Source organism: Protopterus annectens, chromosome 1.part1 (assembly GCF_019279795.1).
Source record: "Protopterus annectens isolate FY-2018-M chromosome 1.part1, PAN1.0, whole genome shotgun sequence".
NCBI classification, from domain to species: domain Eukaryota; kingdom Metazoa; phylum Chordata; order Ceratodontiformes; family Protopteridae; genus Protopterus; species Protopterus annectens.
Window position 1 is genome coordinate 1,822,016,861 of NC_056726.1, and position 20,198 is coordinate 1,822,037,058.

Consider the following 20,198-nt stretch of genomic DNA (forward strand, 5'->3'; position numbering starts at 1 on the left):
TATGTTTAAATGTAATATGTGTAGATATTGCAAATATATGGCAGTTGGACAGTCCTTTTTAATAAGAGATCAGAAATATAAAATCAGAGGCAAATTTGACTGCCAGAGTAAACAAGTTGTTTATATGGCAACGTGCACACGCTGCCCGGCATTTTACATCGGGAAGACTGACAGGAAACTGCGGGAGTGTGTGTACGAGGATATTTACAGCACAGGACGAAATAAGATCGAAAATGCCCTAGCAAGACAGTATGGAGCATCCAGGTCATGACTTTCTATTTAGAGTTATTGACCAATTTTTGAATGATGGGAGAGGGGACCAGACGCGCTTAGTTCAGAAAGAAATGAACTGCTATGGCAGTTGAGATTAGATTCTTGCCATTACCCTGGAATCAATGAAATTAGTTCCATCATGTGCATTTTAAAACTGAAAAGTTTGACACAGTGGGTACTACTGTCAGTAACTGTGTGGGGCTGTTATAGTGGTACTGTCTTTGGTATTATTTTTAAAGGCATTAAATCACATTAACAACTTGTTTTTTAGACTTGGTTAAAGTGTGTATCTGTGAACACTTGTCATATCATTTCAGTGCAACAGTAACATGGTTGCTTGTTTGCCTGAAAAACAGTACTTGTTTGTGGTGCTGTGGTAGCATTGTCGCCTCACAGTAAGATGCTGTCCTGTTCGATTCTCAGCTAGAGCATCTTTCTGTGTGGAGACATGCGTGAATGGGCGTACCTTCATTGAAGGTTGTGCGTCAACGCGGCACATAAACATTTACTGCCAATCATTAGCGGACCGGAGTTCTGCTGTGGCAATCCCTAACCGGGAAAAGCCGAAAGACACAACATTATTGGTATTTTAAATATGTATTGTTTACTTCTGTATTCTTTAACTTCAGTGTGTCGCATTCAGTGAATCTTTCACTTGTATGCATTTATATGCATACATTGACACATTTTTATCAAACTGGATATTTTATTTTGTGTTTGCTTCAGAGGAAAGGGTTCCTTTTAGGAGTGTTAGCTGCCACACCCAATAATCTTTGGTTGTAGACAATGTGGTGTGACAACTGTGTTATTTAAACTCTTGCTTCTAAGGAAGTGTGTATCTGATGAAGTTAAACTATTGTGGATTAACGAAAAGTGTCTTATTTTTGTGCTTAATAAATACTGCTTTTGTGGATCTAGTAAGACTCAACTGGTGTGTGATACAGGTCTACTCAGGATTCTTTGGTGTGGATTAGCAGTTTTTAATTTTCAGCAGTAAGCTGCATATTTCCACCAAAACATCCCTCTTCTTATACGCAGGCAAACCCACTACTAAACTAAATGGAAAGGTCCACCAGGCCAAGCACTACTGCAAATGATCCAAAACAAGAAGGAATCTTAAAGGCTGTAATGACTTTGCTACCAGTTTTAACTGATGATCCAAATAAACCGTCATCTGCAAATGGATCTATTGAACTGTGGAAACACACACTACCACTAGCTCCTGCTGCACTTTGCGCACACTGCCACTAGCTCCCGCTGAACTGTGTGCAACTTTAAACACCCTACATTTTGGAAAACCATCAGCTAGGAAGATCAATTCCTGAGCTTCATCCAACAGCAAGATGATACTGCAGGACTTTGAGTGCAGAACAGCTCTTATGAGCTGGAAGGACATTTTTTCCAACTGTGAAAAAAAGGGCCAGAAACTGCAGCTACTGATAAGGAGGCTAGTCTTGCAATGCTCCTTTAAGACAACTAGATACAAAACAGACATATCTGACAGGTATCAAATTTAAAGGATTTACAGAAAATATTCATTAGTATTGTTGCACTTAAAACTGGTAGCACAGTTGAGTTATCTCCCCAACAAAACTTACCCACACCACCACCTAAAGGAAAACCAGAGAAATAAGGTGTAGAAAAAAACAATATTAGTGCCAAAAACACATTCAAGAAATAAAATGAATAAACTGTAGAGACATGGCACTGCCACAAAAATTTTGAAATCCCAGGTAGATGCAAGCTCTTGATAAGTGTTTTCAGAGAATGGCAAAATTATCCTATCCATTTATGATGTAGTGCTCATTCCATAAAGAGCAAAACATGTCAAGTCTACATCTAATAGGGCAAGGCTTCACTGGTCGAAATGCATCAATAAAAGCTTAAAAAACACAGTCATGGGGCATTCAAAAGATATGAAGCTGGAACACTTGGGGTCTTCTGCACATTTCCCACAAACCTCCTTAATACGAGGGCTTTAAATGATTACTACCATGTCTACAATGCAGCTCAAGTACCTTTATTTATGTTCTGCAAGAACTGCCATGCTTTTATGCTATGACAATTTTAATAAAGAACTTGTTTATTGTATTGTGTTACCAATTGCCAAGTTTTATAAGTTTGGTACATAAACGTTTGATATTTTTGTGTATTCTACATTTATAAATGTTGTTAGGTTTCTACATTTTTTTCACTGTATTAATTGTGGAGCTTTTCTCCCCAGGTCTCCACTGAAAATGGGTTCCTGACCCAGTGGACTTTCCCGGTCAACAAATGTTAAAAAATAAATAAGGTTTAAAGCATTATACATTGGGACTATGGCTTGCTTATGTCTTTAATTTTGCCTCTGTGGCTTTCTATGGGATCTTTTTACTTGTTCTGGTTCTTGATAAAAATGTTGATATATACATAATTTTCAAAATAAATCAATAATAATGTTAAGGAAATATATGAAAAAAATCCGAGAACCACTTATAACCACATGACGAATTCAATACATTCAGAATCATTTCTGTACATTTGCTGGACATCCCTGTACTCGGCTACAAATACAAACACTTAAAATGATTTACAAAACATTCAGGTTCCACTTCACCTCTTGAGAATTTTCTGGATTGTTCAGCTGGTCGTCGATATCTGGTACTACCTGCAGAGGTCCTCCAAGGGATGACACTGACTGCCTGCAAAGAGTTGTAACATAATAAATTAACTTGCCAGAAGCTGTAAAGCATGTGCAGTTTGCTATACACTGCAGTACCTTTACTGAAGGGATAGTGAAACCTGCAAAACTCGAGTTAAAACATTTCAAGATACTAGTTAGCTTTGTTACATAACTAAAGCATAAAAAATGAAATCTAGGGAATTGCAGCCCTTAGACGGCAGGTTCAAGGCTTACTGCATCTCATGAAGCTAAACAAGGTCAGCGTTATTTAATGTCAGTTAATTCATAATGGTCTGATCATCAAGCAACTAACAGGTGTACTAACAACTGGTGAAGGCTATGAGCCGGTAGTAATTACTTTCCTGTCATTCTGTATTTGACTGCCTCATGTTCTACTTGAATACTGAGCAGTTTCATTAAGCTACTTGACAAGGAGGGCATTTCTAAGTCACCACTGAAAAATGGTGCTTGTTTTTAGCAGGCTTTACACAGCTGCACACACAGCAGAGTAGTATAGTACAAGTTGTGTACACTTACCATAAATGTAGATGTTCGAGTGTATTCACTGTTGCAGTCATTACATTTGGGTTATCTGCCTGCAGGTAGCCCTCAGCCAGCCTGAATATCAAAGGCTTGGATTCCTGCGTTGGATGCTGTCTCTTCTTTCATGATGTTAGGTCGTCAGGGATATAAAACATGCAGCCGATGCCATTACATCAGTTTTTCTTGCCCCAGATGTCAGGTGCCCCGTAATGGGAAGCAATTATATGTTAGGTTTCACCTCCAACAAAAAGCTAGTACACCAGAAATCATAAATACACCAAACAAGAAGGAAGGTAGAGCCAAGAGAAGTCAGGGGGCTGGAGGGAGGGTAACCAAGACTGCAACAGTGAATACACTCGAACATCTACATTTATGGTAAGTCTACACAACTGTACTATGTTCTTCGTGTTTCACTGCTGCAGTCATTACATTTGGGTCGATTCCCAAAGCTAAGGGAGGAGGAGTTTAGAGAGCATTAGGACCAGCTATTAAGCCCTGCAAGACTGCAGTGACAAAACCAGCTCTGGATTTAGAAAAAAATAGGCATGTGGTAATGCTTGGTGAAGGTATGTACAGAGCTCCAGGTAGCAGCTTCCAGGATGTCCCTGGTAGGGACTCCTCTGAGGAAGGCTGTAGAGGTAGATGCAGCCCTGGTGGAATGTGATCTTATCCCCTGTGGGGTAGTTTTTCCATGGTGCTTATAGCAGAAATGAATGCAATGGGCTATCCATTTAGAAATGGTTTGCTTCGAAATGGCCTTCCCCCTCTGCCCCTGTAGCAAAGCCAACTAGCAGCTGTTCAGATTTTCTTTGAGGCTTGATCCTGCCCAAATAAAATCCAAGTTGTCTGTGCACGTCCAAAGAGTGCAGTATTCGTTCACCTTTGTTTTGTGGATTCGGGAAAAAAGTAGGCAAATAAATGGACTGACTTAGGGCCACACTAGACACCACCTTGGGCATAAAGGAAGGATTGGTCCTGTGGGAAACAGTCTGCATGGAAGATAATGAAGGGCTCCACTGCCATGAGGGCCTGTAATTCAGACACTCTTCTTGCTGAAGTGCTGGCTAGGAGGAAGGTTGTTTTCCAAGAAAGGAATTTCAACTCTGCAGTTGCTTCAAATGGAGGGACAGTGAGCTTTTCCAATACAAAGTTAAGGTCCCAGGGCTGGAGTAGGGGCTCGCCGGGGGGGGGGGGGTGTCAAATCTTTGGCCCCTCTGAGGAACTGTTTTAGCAGGGGGTGAGAGAAGAGGGGTGATTTATAATGTGCTGAAATGGCAAAGGCATGAATTTTAATTGACGAGAAGGATAGGCCCTTGTGGAGCATTTCTGTTAAGTACTGAATATGAGGTAAGCTGGGCACTGTTGTGCCCATCCCCCGAGTTTGGCTCCACGAACAGTATCTTTTCCACTTTTCAGGATAAGATTTTCTAGTACTAGGCCTCCTTGCTTCCAGAATAACATCTAGCACCTGCTTACTGAGGGATGCCATTGGACAGCTCAAGGGATTAGCCAGGCTGCAAGGTTCAGGGTTTAAAGCTGAGGATGCAGAATCGGCCCGCCTGTTGAGACAGCAGAGAAGGTGTCTGAGGTAGGTGCCATGGCACCAGCAGTATCATACTGTGCAAGAGGGGGGTGCCAATGCTGGCATGGCCAGTCTTGGCGCAATCAGTATTGTCCTTGGTTTGTCCTGTTTGAGCTTTAGCAGAACTTTTGACAGGACAGGCAGCGGGGGAAAGGCATAAACACAGAGAGGCTTTCCCAGGTAAAGGACAGGGTATCCACTTTCCAAGCTTGACTGTGGGGAGTCCTTGTGCAGAATTTGTCCAACTGGTAGTTCTGGGGGGAGGCAAACAGAACTATTTCTGGAGTCTCCCATTTGTTCCTCAAAAGGTTGAATATTTTTGGTTCCGGTTTGCATTTGTGTGGGTCCATGAGATATCTGCTTAGGTTGTCTGCCAGTGAATTTAGCTTGCCTGGCAGGAATTGAGCTTGTAGGTGCACTTGGTAGCTCAAGGCTGTGTTCCACAGAGCCATGGCTAGTCTGCAGAGAGGGTACAAGTGGGTTCCCCCCCTGCTTATGTACCATACAACTGTGGTGTTGTCTGTCTTTACCAATAATTGTCCTGGAAGGATGTGGTCCTTCAAGGCTGTCAGGGAATTCTGTACAGCTAACATTTCTTTTTGGTTGACATGCAGGTGCATCTGACTCTGGTTCCATTTGCCCTGAATGCACTGCCCTGCCAAGTGAGCCCCCCATGCATAGTCTGATGAGTCTGTTGTGAGGGTTTGGGCGACAGGGGGTAGACTGAAAGGGAGCCCCTTGTTGTGGTGGCAGGCCTCTGCCCACCAAAGGAACTGTCTTTATACAAGGAATGATAGGAATCATTGTTTCCAGGTCCTGAGAATGTTTGCACCATAGGCTTTTTAGATACCACTGTAGTTTCCGCATATGCATTCTTGCATATGGAATTTGTAGAATGCAAGAGGCCATGAACACCAGGGCTTGCAGAATTTTCCTTGCAGACAGCAGGGTCTTTGTGGCCGGTAGTTTGAAGTAGGCTGTCAAAAACTTTTTTCTCTGGCGTGAGGAAAGCCATCTGGGAAGTTGTGTTCAAGCTTGGTCCCAGGAATACACTCTGTTGGCAGAGTACTAGATCAGATTTCTTTTTGTTTATGGTGTACCCCAGCGAGGTCAGAAGTTTCTTTACAAATGCCAGATGTTTTAATAGCAAGTCCTGGCTTTCTGCCCGAAACAGACAATTGTCCAGGTATGGGTATATTTGAATATTTCTCTGCCTGCAAAATGCAATGGCTGGAGGTAGACACTTTGTAAATACCGTGGGTGCAGTAGATAAGTCAAAGGGAAGTGCAGAGAACTGATGGTGCATGGAGCCTGCACTGAAGCGTAGGTATTGCCTGCAAGATTCCCTTATTAGAATGTGCAGGTAAGCTTCTTTAAGTCTAAGGTTGCCAACCAGGCATCTTTGCCCAGCATAGGGAGCAGCTGTTAAAAAGTGTTAGCATTTTGAAGTTTGGGATTACCAAAAAGGTGTTTAGAATAGAGAGGTCCAGGATACGACGCCAGGAGCAGTCTTTTCTGGGTCCCAGGTAAAGTAGAGTAAAATCCTTGTCCCCTTTCTTCTGCTGGGACAGGTTGAATAGCCCTGATACTTAGAAGAGAGAGAACCTGCTGTTGAGCCTCTGCCCACTGATTTGGGGGTAGGTCTGGCCAACCATTTGGGGTTGGTAAGGTATGGAAGTGGAATCTGTTATCTTTGGAAAACTATATTTAGAACCAATTTGTCCTAGGTAATGAGTTCCCAGTTTTTTTGCATGCAGGGCTAGCTTTCCTCCTAAGGGAGCAGCCAATTGAGCAGGGCTTGGAAGGGTTAAGGTTAAGTCATTGTGACATTTTTCCATAGTGGGTGCCTTACTACTTCCAGCTTTGGAAGTGGGAGCCCCCCCCTCACTGCTTAGGCCTGTGTGTAGCCAGAGACTGTAACCTAGGTGGTCTGCTGTTCCTGGGTTTGGACTGAGAAGGCCTGGAAGAGACTGGAAAGGATCAGTTCTTAGAAGGCCAATGACTACTAAATTTGGAAGGCTTTACTTGCAGGAAATCTAACAGTTTGCATAGATTTCGCTTTTTCCTCCATGTTTTTAAGGACGACTTCTGCTTTGTTGCCAAACAGGTGGTCTTGACTTAAGGGAGCATCCAGTAATTTAGCTTTAACATGATCTGGCAAGTTTTGCCTTAAGCCAAGCATGCCTTCTAAGTAAAGACCCAGTGACAGCAGCCCTGCAAGATGCTTCTAAAGAGTCAAAACCACATTGCAAAATATGTTTGCCAACTTGTTCAGCAGAATGCATTAAATCCTGTAATTCTTTATGTTCAGCACAGTCAGGAATCATCATTTTCTGTTTAAGTAGTCCCAAAATATGCTGCTGATACTTCAGCATATGAAACTGGCAATTTAAGGCCCTAACGGCCAAAGTAGCGCAAGTGTATACCTTCTTTCCCCATCTGTCCAAGGCCCTGGAATCTCTATCAGAGGGGGTAGGGTTTTTGGCAGCAGTAGCCTTAATGCCCTTTGGTCCTTGGGAAATGGTCTCTGGATCCGCAGTAGGATTATTGAAAAGGAACTTGAGAGTCAGGTACTCTAATACCTGTCAGGTTTTCTGGGAGCTGGAGGTAAGGTGTCTAGGGCCAGGCTAGATTTCAAGAAGGCATCATCTACAATGTCCTCAACAGGAGAGATAGCTAAAGGCCTGTGTTAAGGGAGGAGTAAGAATTCCCTAAGCCTCTTTTTGGAGTCAGAGTAATCCTGGCTTTCCCAGCGGAAATGCTCCCTAAGAGTGCGCAAGGTTTCACCAAAAGAAAAATCTTCTGGAGGGGAAGCAGAGGGAATGGAATCTTCTACATCAGAATCCTCATAAGTAGATAAGGGCAAATCCTGGTAATCAGAAGAAACAGAAATTTCAGAATCCTGATCAGAAGAATCAGAAGGAAAATCAGTTCTAGGTCCTAGAGGGAGAAGGCTGGCTTTCCCTAATTAAAGTAACAAGGTCTTCAGCCATTCTAAGCATTTGTTTTTTTAAGGATATGGGCCTGACCATGTGGGTTTGGATGTCAGTTTTCTAGCCGTGGGTCGAGTTTTAGGCCTTGATGAAGATTGTGTCGGTTTAATGCAAATTTGTAGGCCTGAATACACCCTCAGAAGCCGGTGCCTGCACAGTGGCTCCAGACCCATCCAAGGTAGAGACATCCGCACATTCCATAGTCGAAGAAGCATCTCGCGGCATACCGGACTCCGAATGGGTCTCAGTAGAGGCCTGTGAATCTGAAGTAGTGGGTATTAGGGGCTGCAAAAGAGCCTCGCTGAGCACCAGCGAACTGGTGACTAGCTGAACAGACGTTTCGTCAGCAGTTTTGGACCTATGCGGTCTGTCTCTGTCTTGAAACACGAAGACAGTACAGTTGTGTACACTTACCATAAATGTAGATGTTAAGAGTGTATTCACTGTTGCAGTCATTACATTTGGATTATCTGCTTGCAGGTAGCCCTCAGTCAACCTGATTAAAGTCTTGGGTCCTGCGTCAGCTGCTGTCACTTCTTCCATGACGTTAGGTCGTCAGGGGTATAAAACATGTAACCGACTCCATTACATCAATTTTTCTTGCCCTAGATGTCAGGTGACCCCCCTAGTGGGAAGCAATTAAATATAAAAGTACAAAGATATACCTCCAACAAAAAAGCAAATACACCAAAAAGGCTTTTAAGCATAGTAAAGGAAAGTCGAGGTATAGTCAAAATAAGTTAGGGGGCTGCAGGGAGGATAACCAGGACTGCAACAGTGAATTCACTCGAACATCTACATTTATGGTAAGTGTACACAACTGTACTATGCTCTTCGTGTTTCACTGTTGCAGTCATTACATTTGGGTAGATTCCCAAAGCTATGGTTGGGAGGAGGAGGAATTTAGATAGCATTAAGGCCAGCTATAAGGCCCTGCAAAACTGCAGTGGCAAAGCCTGATCTGGATTTAGAGAAAATTGGCAAATGATAATGCTTGGTGAAAGTATGTACAGAGCTCCAGGAAGCAGCTTCTAGGATGTCCCTGGTAGGGATGCCTCTGAGAAAAGGCTGTAGAGGTAGATGCAGCCCTGGTGGAGTGAGGTCTGATCTTCTGGGGATAGGTTTTCCATGGTGCTTATAGCAGAAATGAATGCAATGGCTTATCCATTTAGAAATGGCTTGCTTTGAAATAGCCTTCCCCTCTGCCCCTGTAGCAAATGCCACCAGCAGCTGTTCAGATTTCCTTTGAGGTTTACTCCTATCCAAGTAGAATCTAAGTTGTCTGTGCACATCTAAGGAATGCAGTATCCGTTCCCTTTTATTCTGTGGATTGGGAAAGAAGGTTGGCAAATGAATGGACTGATTAAGAGACACACTGGATACCACCTTGGGCATGAAGGATGGATTGGTTCTGAGGGACACCCTGTCCGCATGAAAGATGATGAAAGGCACCACTGCGATAAGGGCTTTTGTGGCCACTTCTTTGAAGTAGGTAGTCAAATGAATTTCTTTCTCTGGCGTGAGGTAAGCCATCTGGTAAGTTGTATTCAAGCTTGCTCCCAGGAATACAATTTGTTGACAGGGTACCAAGTGTGATTTCTTTTCGTTTATGGTGCACCCCAGACAAGTTAGAACCCTTTGTACAAATGCCAGATGATTCAAAAGTATGTCCTGGCTTTCTGCCTGAATTAGACAATCGTCCAGGTATGGGTATATTTGAATATTTCTTTGCCTGCAAAATGCAATAGCTGGAGCTAGGCACTTTGTGAATATCCTGGGCGCAGTAGATAAGCCAAAGGGCAGTGCAGAAAACTGACAGTTCATGTAGCCTGCTTTGAAGTGTAGGTATCTTCTGCAAGATTCCCTGATTGGGATGTACAGGTATGCTTCTTTTAAATCTATTGTTGCCAACCAGGCATCTTTGCCTAGCATAGGAAGTAACTGAAGAGTCAGCATCTTGAATTTTGGGATCTCCAAAAAGGTGTTTATAGCAGACAGGTCCAGGATAGGACGCCAAGAATTGTCTTTTCTGGGTACCATGAAAAGTCTCTAGTAGAAACCTTGTCCCTTTTCCTCTTCTGGTACCAGCTGAATAGCTCCCATGCTTAAGAGAGAAAGTACTTGTTTTTGGGCCTCTGTCCACTGATTTGGGGGTAGGTCCGGCCACCCGCTTGGTGTTGGCAATGTGTGGAAGTGAAATCTGTATCCCTGGGACACTATATTTAAAACCCATTTGTCCTGGGTAATGAGTTCCCAATTCTTTGCATGAAGGGCAATCTTTCCCCTCAAAGGGGCAGTCAGTTGACAAGTGTTTGGAAATTTTAAAAGGAAGTCACTGAGACAGTTTACCATGGGGGGGGTCTTATTCCCAGATTTGGAAGTGGAGGGCCCCCCACTGCTTAGTTCTGTGTGTCCCCTGGGACTGAAACCTGGGTTTTTTGCTGTGTCTGGGTTTGGCTTGAGAAGACCTGGAAGGGGCTGGAAAGGAACAATTCTTAGAGGGCCAGTGCCTACTAAATCTAGGAGGCTGAAGTTGTAAAAAATCTTTAACAGTTTGCATAGATTTAGCTTGATCTTCCATCTTTTTAAAAACTTCCTCAGCCTTGTTGCCAAACATGCGGTCCTGATTTAAGGGAGCATCCAACAATTTAGCTTTAACATGATCAGGCAAAGATTGCTCCTTAAGCCAAGCATGCCTTCTGAGCACAGACCCAGTAACAGCAGCCCTGTAAGAGGCCTCTAATGAATCAAAACTACACTGCAAAGTATGTTTTCCAACTTGTTCAGCAGAATGCATTAAATTCTGTAAATCTTTATTTTCCACACAGTCAGAAATCAACATAATGTTCTGTTTTAGCAGTCCAATAACATGTTGCTGATACTTTAACATATGAAACTGGCAGTTTAAAGCCCTAATGGCCAAGGTTGCAGAAGTGCAAACCTTCTTACCCCATCTATGCAGCGCGCCCTGGAGTCTCTACCAGAAGGGGTAGGATTTTTAGCAGTAGAAGCCTTAATGCCCTTGGGCCCCTGGGAAATGGTCTCTGGATCTGCAATAAGATTTTTAAAAAGTAACTTGTGGGACTCAGGGACCCTGTAGTACCGGTCAGGTTTTCTGGGAGCAGGAGGCATGGAATCAGGGGCCAAACTAGATTCCGAAAAAGCATCATCAACAATGTCTAGTACAGGAGGAATAGCTAAAAGCCTATGCTGAGGTAGGAGAAGGAAATCCCTAAGCCTCTTTTTTGAATCAGAAAAATCCAGGCTTTCCCAGTTGAAAGTATGTAAGGTTTCCCCAAAAGAAAAATCCTCAGGAAGGGAAGCAGAGGGAATGGAGTCCTCTGCATCCGAATCTTCATAAATAGATAAGGGCAAATCCAGATCATCAGAAGAATCAGAAACAGAATCCTGATCAGCTTTTTTTTCAAAAAAATACAGCATTTAAATTGATTTTTAACTGTGTGTTGCAGGAATATTAACTGAACTGGAAGTTTTGACTCTGCTCATCTTAGTGGCCTTGAAACTGCCCGCCCCTCTTGAAAATTTGTGTTTTGATACTCCTTCTGGGCCCATCTCATTTGCTCACTCAACTGAGTGCAGTGAGATCATATTCTGATTTCAGGCACTCCTACTGTGTACAGAGAGAGCATCTGGGAAACAGAAAAAAAAATTAAGCTTGTTTCTGCCTTTCCTGTTAAGTGGTATATACTATTTGTAGGCTTCTGAGCCCCCAAGCCCTTCTGTGTTGGAGGGAAGCCCAGGCACTCCTAACTGTGTACAAAGAGAGCATCTGGGAAACAGAAAAAAAAAATTAAGCTTGTTTCTGCCTTTCCTGTTAAGTGGTATATACTATTTGTAGGCTTCTGAGCCCCCAAGCCCTTCTGTGTTGGAGGGAAGCCTTCTAGCTTAGTTTTTTTTTTCCCTTATAACTAGCCAGTTTTCTAGTTTCAGCACTCAAATCTGTTTCTTTGATCTCAGCACTTGTTCAGAAAAAAAAAAAAAATTTCATCTGCTTTTACTGTACTTGTGTTTCTACTTACTTTATTTTACTTTTGCATCATCTTAAAAGTACTCAATTGCATTTATTACTGCTTGGTGTAACTCATTCTAAGCCTTTTGGTTTTAACACTTGGGCTTCGGACCAGTTGTTTTGCACTGAGAGGGTTTGTGGTCTTCACTGTAGTTGCAGAACAGGTAGCTTACATCCTTCTAGGTTGGGAAATGCTGATTGAGGGCTCGGTGTCTGTTATTCTGAAAGTGTATTAATTCTGGTTTAAGCACTTGGGCTTTCAGGCCAGTTATTTTACATTAAGAGGGTTTGTGGTCTGCACTCTTGTGGGAGGAGAGGCTGGACTCTGCCCTTCTGAGCTGGGAATTTCTGGTTAAAGGCTTATAGTGCATGCATATCTGAACTGCTTCTTACTGAAGTTGGTGCGCCTTGTTTGCTGTGGCATAGACTGGATTCGGGCCTGCTGGATCTAGCTTTGTTTGTGTAACTTGAGCACTAATCCAGACATTCTCTAAAGTATTAAATTGTATTTATTACTGCTTGGTAGTAACTTGATTAAAGTGTAGCTATCATTCTAAGTCTTTTGGATTAAGCACTTGGGCTTCAGACCAGTTGTTTTACATTAGGAAGGTTTGTGGCATGCAGTGTAGTGGCAGGACAATTAGCTTTCATCCTTCTAAGTTGGGAACTGCTGATTGAGAGCCCAGTGTCGGTTATTCTTAAAGTGTATTAGTTCTGGTTTAGGCACTTGGGCTTCAGGCCAGTTATTTTACATTAAGAAGGTTCGTGGTCTGCACTCTTGTGAGAGAAGAGGCTGGACTCTGCCCTTCTGAGCTGGGGATTTCTGGTTAAATGTTTATAGTGCCTGAATATTTGAACTGTATCTTACTGAAATTGGTACACCTTGTTTGCTGTAGCATAGACTAGATCCAGGCCTGCTGAATCCAGCTTTGTTTATTTGCTTATTTCCCTGGAACACTAATTCCACCTAATATGCGGCTTCTCAGCGCTTCTGTGGATCACTAGTGATATCTGCATTGCTTATTGTACTTATTTCCTTGTTTCACTTGAAAGAAAGTTACTGTTTGTCGTTTTTGCATTTAAGTTACCTGTAACACATTGCACTTAAGTTACCTGGCACTTGCGCGCTAAAGCAATTATATAAGTCAGCACTAAAAATTAAAAGCACTACACCCTCACTCCCCACTGGCCCTTGTTTTCAATTAAGGAATTCCCAATATTATTCTAGCACGTCCAAAGGTCAGTTGTCAATCTCCTCTCCGGTCCAGCTGGGGAATCTGGGAATCTTGAGGCAATGTTACAACTGCCTCATGTACACAGACAACCCTCTCTCCTCCTCCCAACAAATTCCAACACATGTGAGAGATGCAACCATATAGCCAAACTGGAAGCTAACCCTCTCAACTCAGTACTGGCATAACCAGTCATGAGGAGAAGGAAACCACACTCACTACAATTCCAGTCTCACATAGACCTACCACGACAGCAAACCAAACACATAATCACACAAAAACATACTCGGGAGGCTCTAAATAAAGATCTGCCTAAGCAGCAGAGACCTCCAAAGCAGACACCCAAGCAACCGCTACACCAAAACAAAACACGTGCAACACATCTCACAAAGCCAGTGTGCCGAACAGTCACAGCCCTTAAGACTAAACAACACACCTGATACACTTGTAATAGGTGACTATCGTCAGGCACACTGACGTCCCGCTCACCAGGCTGAACAAGGAGAGGGTCACGGTGGGCAGCCTGTCGGGCGCTAGGATCCGCCACATAACAGAAGCACTCAGGTCACTCCAAGGCAAGTACAAATATGACTCAGTCATTGTCCATGCTGGTGTGAATGACCTGAGACGTACCTTCCTGGACTACATGAAGAGAGACAAAGGAGCTCTCTGAGCATGTAGCCCAAGCCGGTATGACCCTGACCTTGAGTAGCATCTTACCCTCACCAAGAATGATGCCACAATATGAAGACAAGATGATCAATTTCAACAATTGGCTTAAGGACTGGTGTCATTCAAAGGGGATCCAATGCCTGTCAGCTTGGGATGATATGCTCGACAAGCCACGATGCTTCGCTAGGGACGGCTTGCACCTGCCACCCCTGGGTTTTCGGATATTGGCAAAGGCTCTTGCTACCCCCATAGTGCCTTTTTTAGGCAAGGCTCAAAAGACAAACCCACCTCCATAGGTATCACAAGGGATAAGAAACTAAGAGTAATGCTACTCAATGCCAGAAGTCTAAACCTCAAGATGCACTTTTCGAAACTCTCCTTAGCATGGAGAACATCGATATCTGTGCAGTAACAGAAACCTGGTTCAGGGCTCCCGAGAGCACCCCAGCACTACCAGGTTATACCTCATACCATGCTTTTCGGCTCCAAAACTTGGACCGAACCACAAAAGGAGGGGGAGTATCGATATTCATCAAAGATACCCATACCTCCAGGTTGGTGGCAAAGCACGAAGCATCAGAGACTATCCATGTGCAACTAACAGTGGGTAAAACTGCCTTCCAGTTTATAGCCTGCTACAGACCACCCTCTCAAACCCAGGAACCCCACTCGGCCTTTCTGAGAACACTGGCAAATATGAAAGTCTCTCCAAACACCATTACATTGGGCGACTTCAACTACCCAAACATAGACTGGGAGCATTACTCTAGCTCCAACACCCTAGCCCAAAGGTTCCTAGAATCTATAAACTCAAATGCTATGGAACAACTTGTTACCACTCCCACAAGAGGAGAAAACATACTGGACCTGATCATCACCAACATGGGGACTCTATGCTCCAGACCAGAAGTGTATCCCTCACTGGTAAGATCAGACCATAAACTAATCTCACTGGATATTCACATCCCGACCCCACCCTCTGCCCAGAAAACCAAAGTGAAAAACTTCTCTAAAGCAAATTTCACACTCCTCAAAACCGAGGTGGAATCCTTCAAAGCCCCCGGGCCTGTGGAAAATACGGCCCAGACCGTAGAATCCTTTATAAACGCATTCTATGAACACCTTCAGGAATGCATGGATCATGCGATCCCATATAAAACCAAGACCCAATCCTCCAAAGGCAGACGTCCTGTCTGGTGGACCCCAGCCATAAACAAACTATACAATAGAAGGAGGAAGCTACTAAATGATGGAGCAAAATCCCAAAAAGGGAAGGCATCACTGATCAGTATTAGCAAAAAACTACGGGCACTCATAAAATTGTCTAAGGCCAGCTTCGAGAGAAAATTTGCACAGGACACTAAGGATAATCATAAGGCTTTCTTTAGTTATGTTAGGAACCTGGGTGGTAATTCCCAGATATGCTCAGAATTAGTCCAAAATGACAAAAAATACACTGAACCCACAGACATTGCCAACATGCTAGCTGACAGGTTCAGCGCAAGCTCCCCACCCCCCCACCAAAGGGGCAAATATCTATCCCAGCAGAGTGCTGCCCCCCTGACATCTCAGATGCTCAGGTAAGAGCCACCCTCTCCAAAGCAAAAAATACAGCATCAATGGGACCAGACGGTGTCCCGGGCTGTGTCCTACATGAACTCCAAGAAGAGCTAAACCCAAACATAAAACTACTGTTCAATCTCAGCCTTACTACAGGATATGTGCCCAAAGAATGGCGTACAGCAACAGTGGTCCCTCTCCATAAAGGTGGTGCCTCAACGGATCCTGGAAACTATCGCCCCATAAGCCTGACTAGCTTGGTCTGCAAAGCTATGGAAAGGATCATCATGGACCTCATAAATAAAGATATTGGGGACCTACAGACACTGGATCCTACCCAGTTCGGCTTTAAGGGCAGATCCTGCCTCTTAAACCTGGTTGATTTTTTTGCAATAGTCACCAAGGCCATTGACGAGGGGAAGGTGGTCCACACAGCCTACCTGAACCTCGCAAAAGCCTTCGATACAATACCCCACTCGGGCATTATAGATAAGCTCACCAGCTTAAATATAAACCCCTATGTCACTAGATGGATTGCAAACTGGCTCAAGGCAGAACCCACATGGTTAGAATTGCTGGAGCCATGTCAGACTCCAAACTAGTTACAAGTGGTGTCCCACAAGGCTCAGACATGGGACCTCTCTTGTTCGGTATATATTTCTCGGAGGTACAGGCCAACACGGAAGGACTGTGGCTGACCAAGTTTGCAGAGGACTGCAAACTGGGTGCCATAATAGACTCTCCAGCCGACACAAGCATCCTCCAAAAGGGCCTCATAGAAACAGACAAATGGTTCCAGAGCCATGGCCTCAAGCTAAATGCCAAAAAGTGTATAGTCATCCCCTTTGGCAAAAACAAAGTGCCCACAAATTACCACATAGGTGGTAATCCATTAAGTACAGAAGTAGTAATTAGAGACCTGGGGACCCAAGTTGATAGCAATCTCTCATTTGACAACCACGTGGCCAAAGTGGTTAGAAAAACATTTTATATAGCCCACCTAATCATGAAGGGATTCACATCTAGATCAGGGGAGGTCATCGTGCCTCTTTACTCATCCCTCATCAGGCCCATAATTGAGTACAATGCCCCTTTTGGGATGTACCTTACCAGACACCTGCAGCAACTGGAAAGACCCCAAAAGTACCTCACCAAGAGGATCAAAGGGCTCAAACAGATGCCATATGCTGCCCGGTTAAAGAAACTCCAGCTCTACTCAGTGGCATACCGCCTGCTCAGAGGCGATCTGTGCCTGACGTATAAAGCCATGTCCAACCCGGAATTAATGGACATGCTGCACCTCAGAAAATCCAAATCCCGTCGAGCTACGCGCTCGAGAGACTTGAACTTCAGCACTGAAATAAATAGGACATGCTGGAGGGACAGATTCATAACCCAGAGGCTCCCTTCACTCTGGAATAAAATCCCAGTCCAGGTTAGGCAGAGTCCCTCATTGACTCTCTTCAAGAGGAATCTTGATGAGTGGATGGGAGTTCGTAGGTTTACCCCAGGTATCACTTCTGTGTCACTGTTAGACAGAGGTACAGTATACTAACCTAGAAAAAGGGCATAGCAAAATAAATTTAAAATGGATGGCGAAAGCCAAACACATTCTGGCTAGGCTTATAAATGCCCTAGGGCAGATAGCCTAGTATGAACCTATGAACTTCAGTCCTGGGTTGGCTACCCCTGATTAGAGTTATTAGATCTTCAGCCATTATCATTTGTTTTTTAGGCATAGAGGCCTGGGCGTCAGTTTTTTAGGTATGGATCGAGATTTAGGCCCAAGTAAAGAAGGAGGCATCGGTTTAATATGCAGGTCCATAGGCCTGAGTACACTCTCAGAAGCCGGTGTCGGCACAGTGGCTCTGGACCCATCCAAGGTAGAGACATCCGCGGGTTCCATAGTTGAAGCATCTCGTGGCATACCGGACTCAGAATGGGTCTCAGTAGAGGCCTGCGAATCAGAAGTTGTGAGTATCAGGGGCTGCGAAAGCGCCTCACTGAGAACTGGCGACTGGCTTAGAAGTGTCGTCGGCAGTCTTGGATCTCGGCGGCCTGTCTCTGTCTTTACCTTTGCATTTTTTTTAGAATCCCGGTAGTCGGATGGCTAACAGAGGACATTTTTGGATAATTAAACAGAGAACCTAAAAATTTAGAGGCGAAAATATACCGACGATGGATAGTGCGCTGATCAAATAAAGCACAAAACCGACAGCAAGGTACATTGTGGTCAGGGCCTACGCAAGGAATACAGTATGAATAAAACATTCATGAGGTATTTGCTTTCCACAAGTAATGCAATTATTAACTTTTACTGACATCGGTAAGGAGCAAGAAAAAGTTTCCCCAACAAGGTACTTAGCTTTTGTTGAAGACTTCGGTTATGAAACTCGAAAACGAAAATTTCAGGAGTCGGCCGACCGGCACTTGTGAACTGCTTCTGCTTCAGGCACCGGACGTCAAGAAAGACTGATGTAATGGCATTGGCTGCATGTTTTATACCCCTGACGTCATGGAAGAAGGGACAGCGACCGACGCAGGACCCAAGACTTTGTTAATCAGGCCGACTGAGGGCTACCTGGAAGCAGATAACCCAAATGTAATGACTGCAACAGTGAAACATGAAGATCATCCTCCTCGTTACACATTAGATACAATCCTTATTTAGTATAAATTTAAAGGCTATGTGCTGTTCACAAGCTTTTTTAATTTTCAGCAACCAACCACTGACACAAGTCACTCTGTGCAGAAGATGATCAACAAAATTAAGATGATAAACTGTTCTATACTAGACAAAACAAGAAAAGCAATGACATAAAAATGTTCATAACCATATTAGATGAGCTGTCAGGCCTTCTGTACTGGGTAACTGTTGGGAATATTTTCTAACATCCTAAGATTTCCATAATTCTGAATTTTCTTTCTTTTCCCCACTGGTTGCGCCTTTAACTTGCGTGTAAAACTAGAAGGGCTCATTCAGCCTTTTCACTAATCAATCCATTTCTCCCCCAATCTAATAAGGAAAAAAGAATAGTTGTGTAAGAACTTTCCATAACCTTAGAAGTCCTTCTCTTCTATGTTGCAGTATTCATAACAGTAGGGAGTTGCTGCCAGCAGCGCCACCTTCTGGCCAGTATACCAAAGTTTGTTTCTGGACGGTACGTGTGATGTCCCTTGTCAGGGCCATAAAGTGACATAGGGTATAAAGGTGACATCTGTATGCACCCTCCTCAGAATGAACTGCCGCATACAGCAGTACTCATGTGGGTAGTAGAGTCCCAAGGGGACCCTTGGAATTACATGCAGGCTACAGCCAGGGAAGTAGGTGGTTTGTGTGTACTGGAGACATTGGGGGTATGAAGTAATGTCCCCCCAAGTCAGAATGGCAAGCAAGAAGTTAAAAATAGTGGGGCAGGTGGGGGGGGGACTAAATACTGCAACATGGAAGAGAAGGACATCTAAGGTTATGGTAAGTTCTTACACAACTATTCTGTGTCTTTCTATCCACGTTGCAGCATTCATAACAGTAGGGAAAGTACCAGAGCTTTTAGGCATGGTTTTGGGTGGAGGATTGGGTTCCCTGGTTAATGAGCCCTTCTTGGAGGGCAGACCTGGCAAACCCTGCCCTAGCTCTAGAGGCTAGGCCCAGTTTGTAATGTCTGGTGAAGGTATGGACAGAAGTCCAAGTGGCAGCTTCCGGGATGGAAGCATAGTCAATTCCTTTGAAAAAGGCAGCTGAGGAAGTAGCTGCCCTGGTAGAGTGAGGTTTGACCTGCCCATGTAGGGATTTTCCATGGAAGTAGCAGCATAGGGTAATGGATTTAGATATCCATGAGGAAATGGTTTGCTTGGAGACTGCCTTCCCTAGGGCTCTGGGATAGAAGGAGATGAAAAGTTGATCTGATTTTCTGATAGGTTTGGTTTTGTCTATGTAGTACCTCAATTGTCTGTGGACATCCAAGGAATGGAGTCTCCTTTCTGAGGAATTCTGTGGTTGAGAGTAAAAAACTGGTAGACTGATGATCTCGTTTAGTGAAAGTTCATTAACCACCTTCGGCATGAAAGAAGGGTTGGTCCTAAGGGCAACTCTATCCTTGTGGAAAATAAGGTAAGGAGAGGTAACCATAAGGGCTTGGATCTCCGATACCCTCCTGGTGGATGTAAGGGCCACTGTTTTCAGTGTGTACAGCTATAGGGATACTGAATTAACTGGTTCAAAGGATGGCAATGTAAGTTTTTCTAGTACAAAGTTCAGACCCAAGGGGGAGGGATAGGTTTCCTGAAGAACACTCCCTTGAGGAAAAGTTTGATCTCCAGTCTGGAAGCCAGAGGAGTGGAGATTGGCAGATAGGCAGAGATAGCAGATAAATGCATTTTGAAGGAGGAATATGTTCATCCTGAGTGCAGTAGCTCACACAAACAGGAAAGGACCATAGGTAAAGAGGTAGTTAGAGGGTCCTGATTTTTCCGTTGACACCAGTAGGAGAATCTGTTCCATTTGGATACATAGTTTCTCTTAGTACTAGGTTTTCTGGCCTCTTGCAAAACATTGAGTACATCCTCTGAGTATAGGTTGTCTGTAGGGATCAAAACCCTATCACCCCATAAGGTTAAGTTCAGATTGTCTACCTGAGGGTGTAGTAAGGAT

The 20,198-nt window shown here is 43.9% G+C and overlaps 1 protein-coding gene across 1 annotated transcript in view; it reads right to left on the bottom strand.

The window, feature by feature from the left end:
• Window positions 1-20,198, bottom strand: part of STK40 (serine/threonine kinase 40) — a 1,174,020-nt gene that overhangs the window by 146,866 nt on the left and 1,006,956 nt on the right. The window contains exon 12 of the mRNA XM_044089696.1: window positions 2,870-2,954. Coding sequence (XP_043945631.1) covers window positions 2,870-2,954 — 85 coding nt within the window. The remainder of the gene's footprint in view (window positions 1-2,869; window positions 2,955-20,198) is intronic.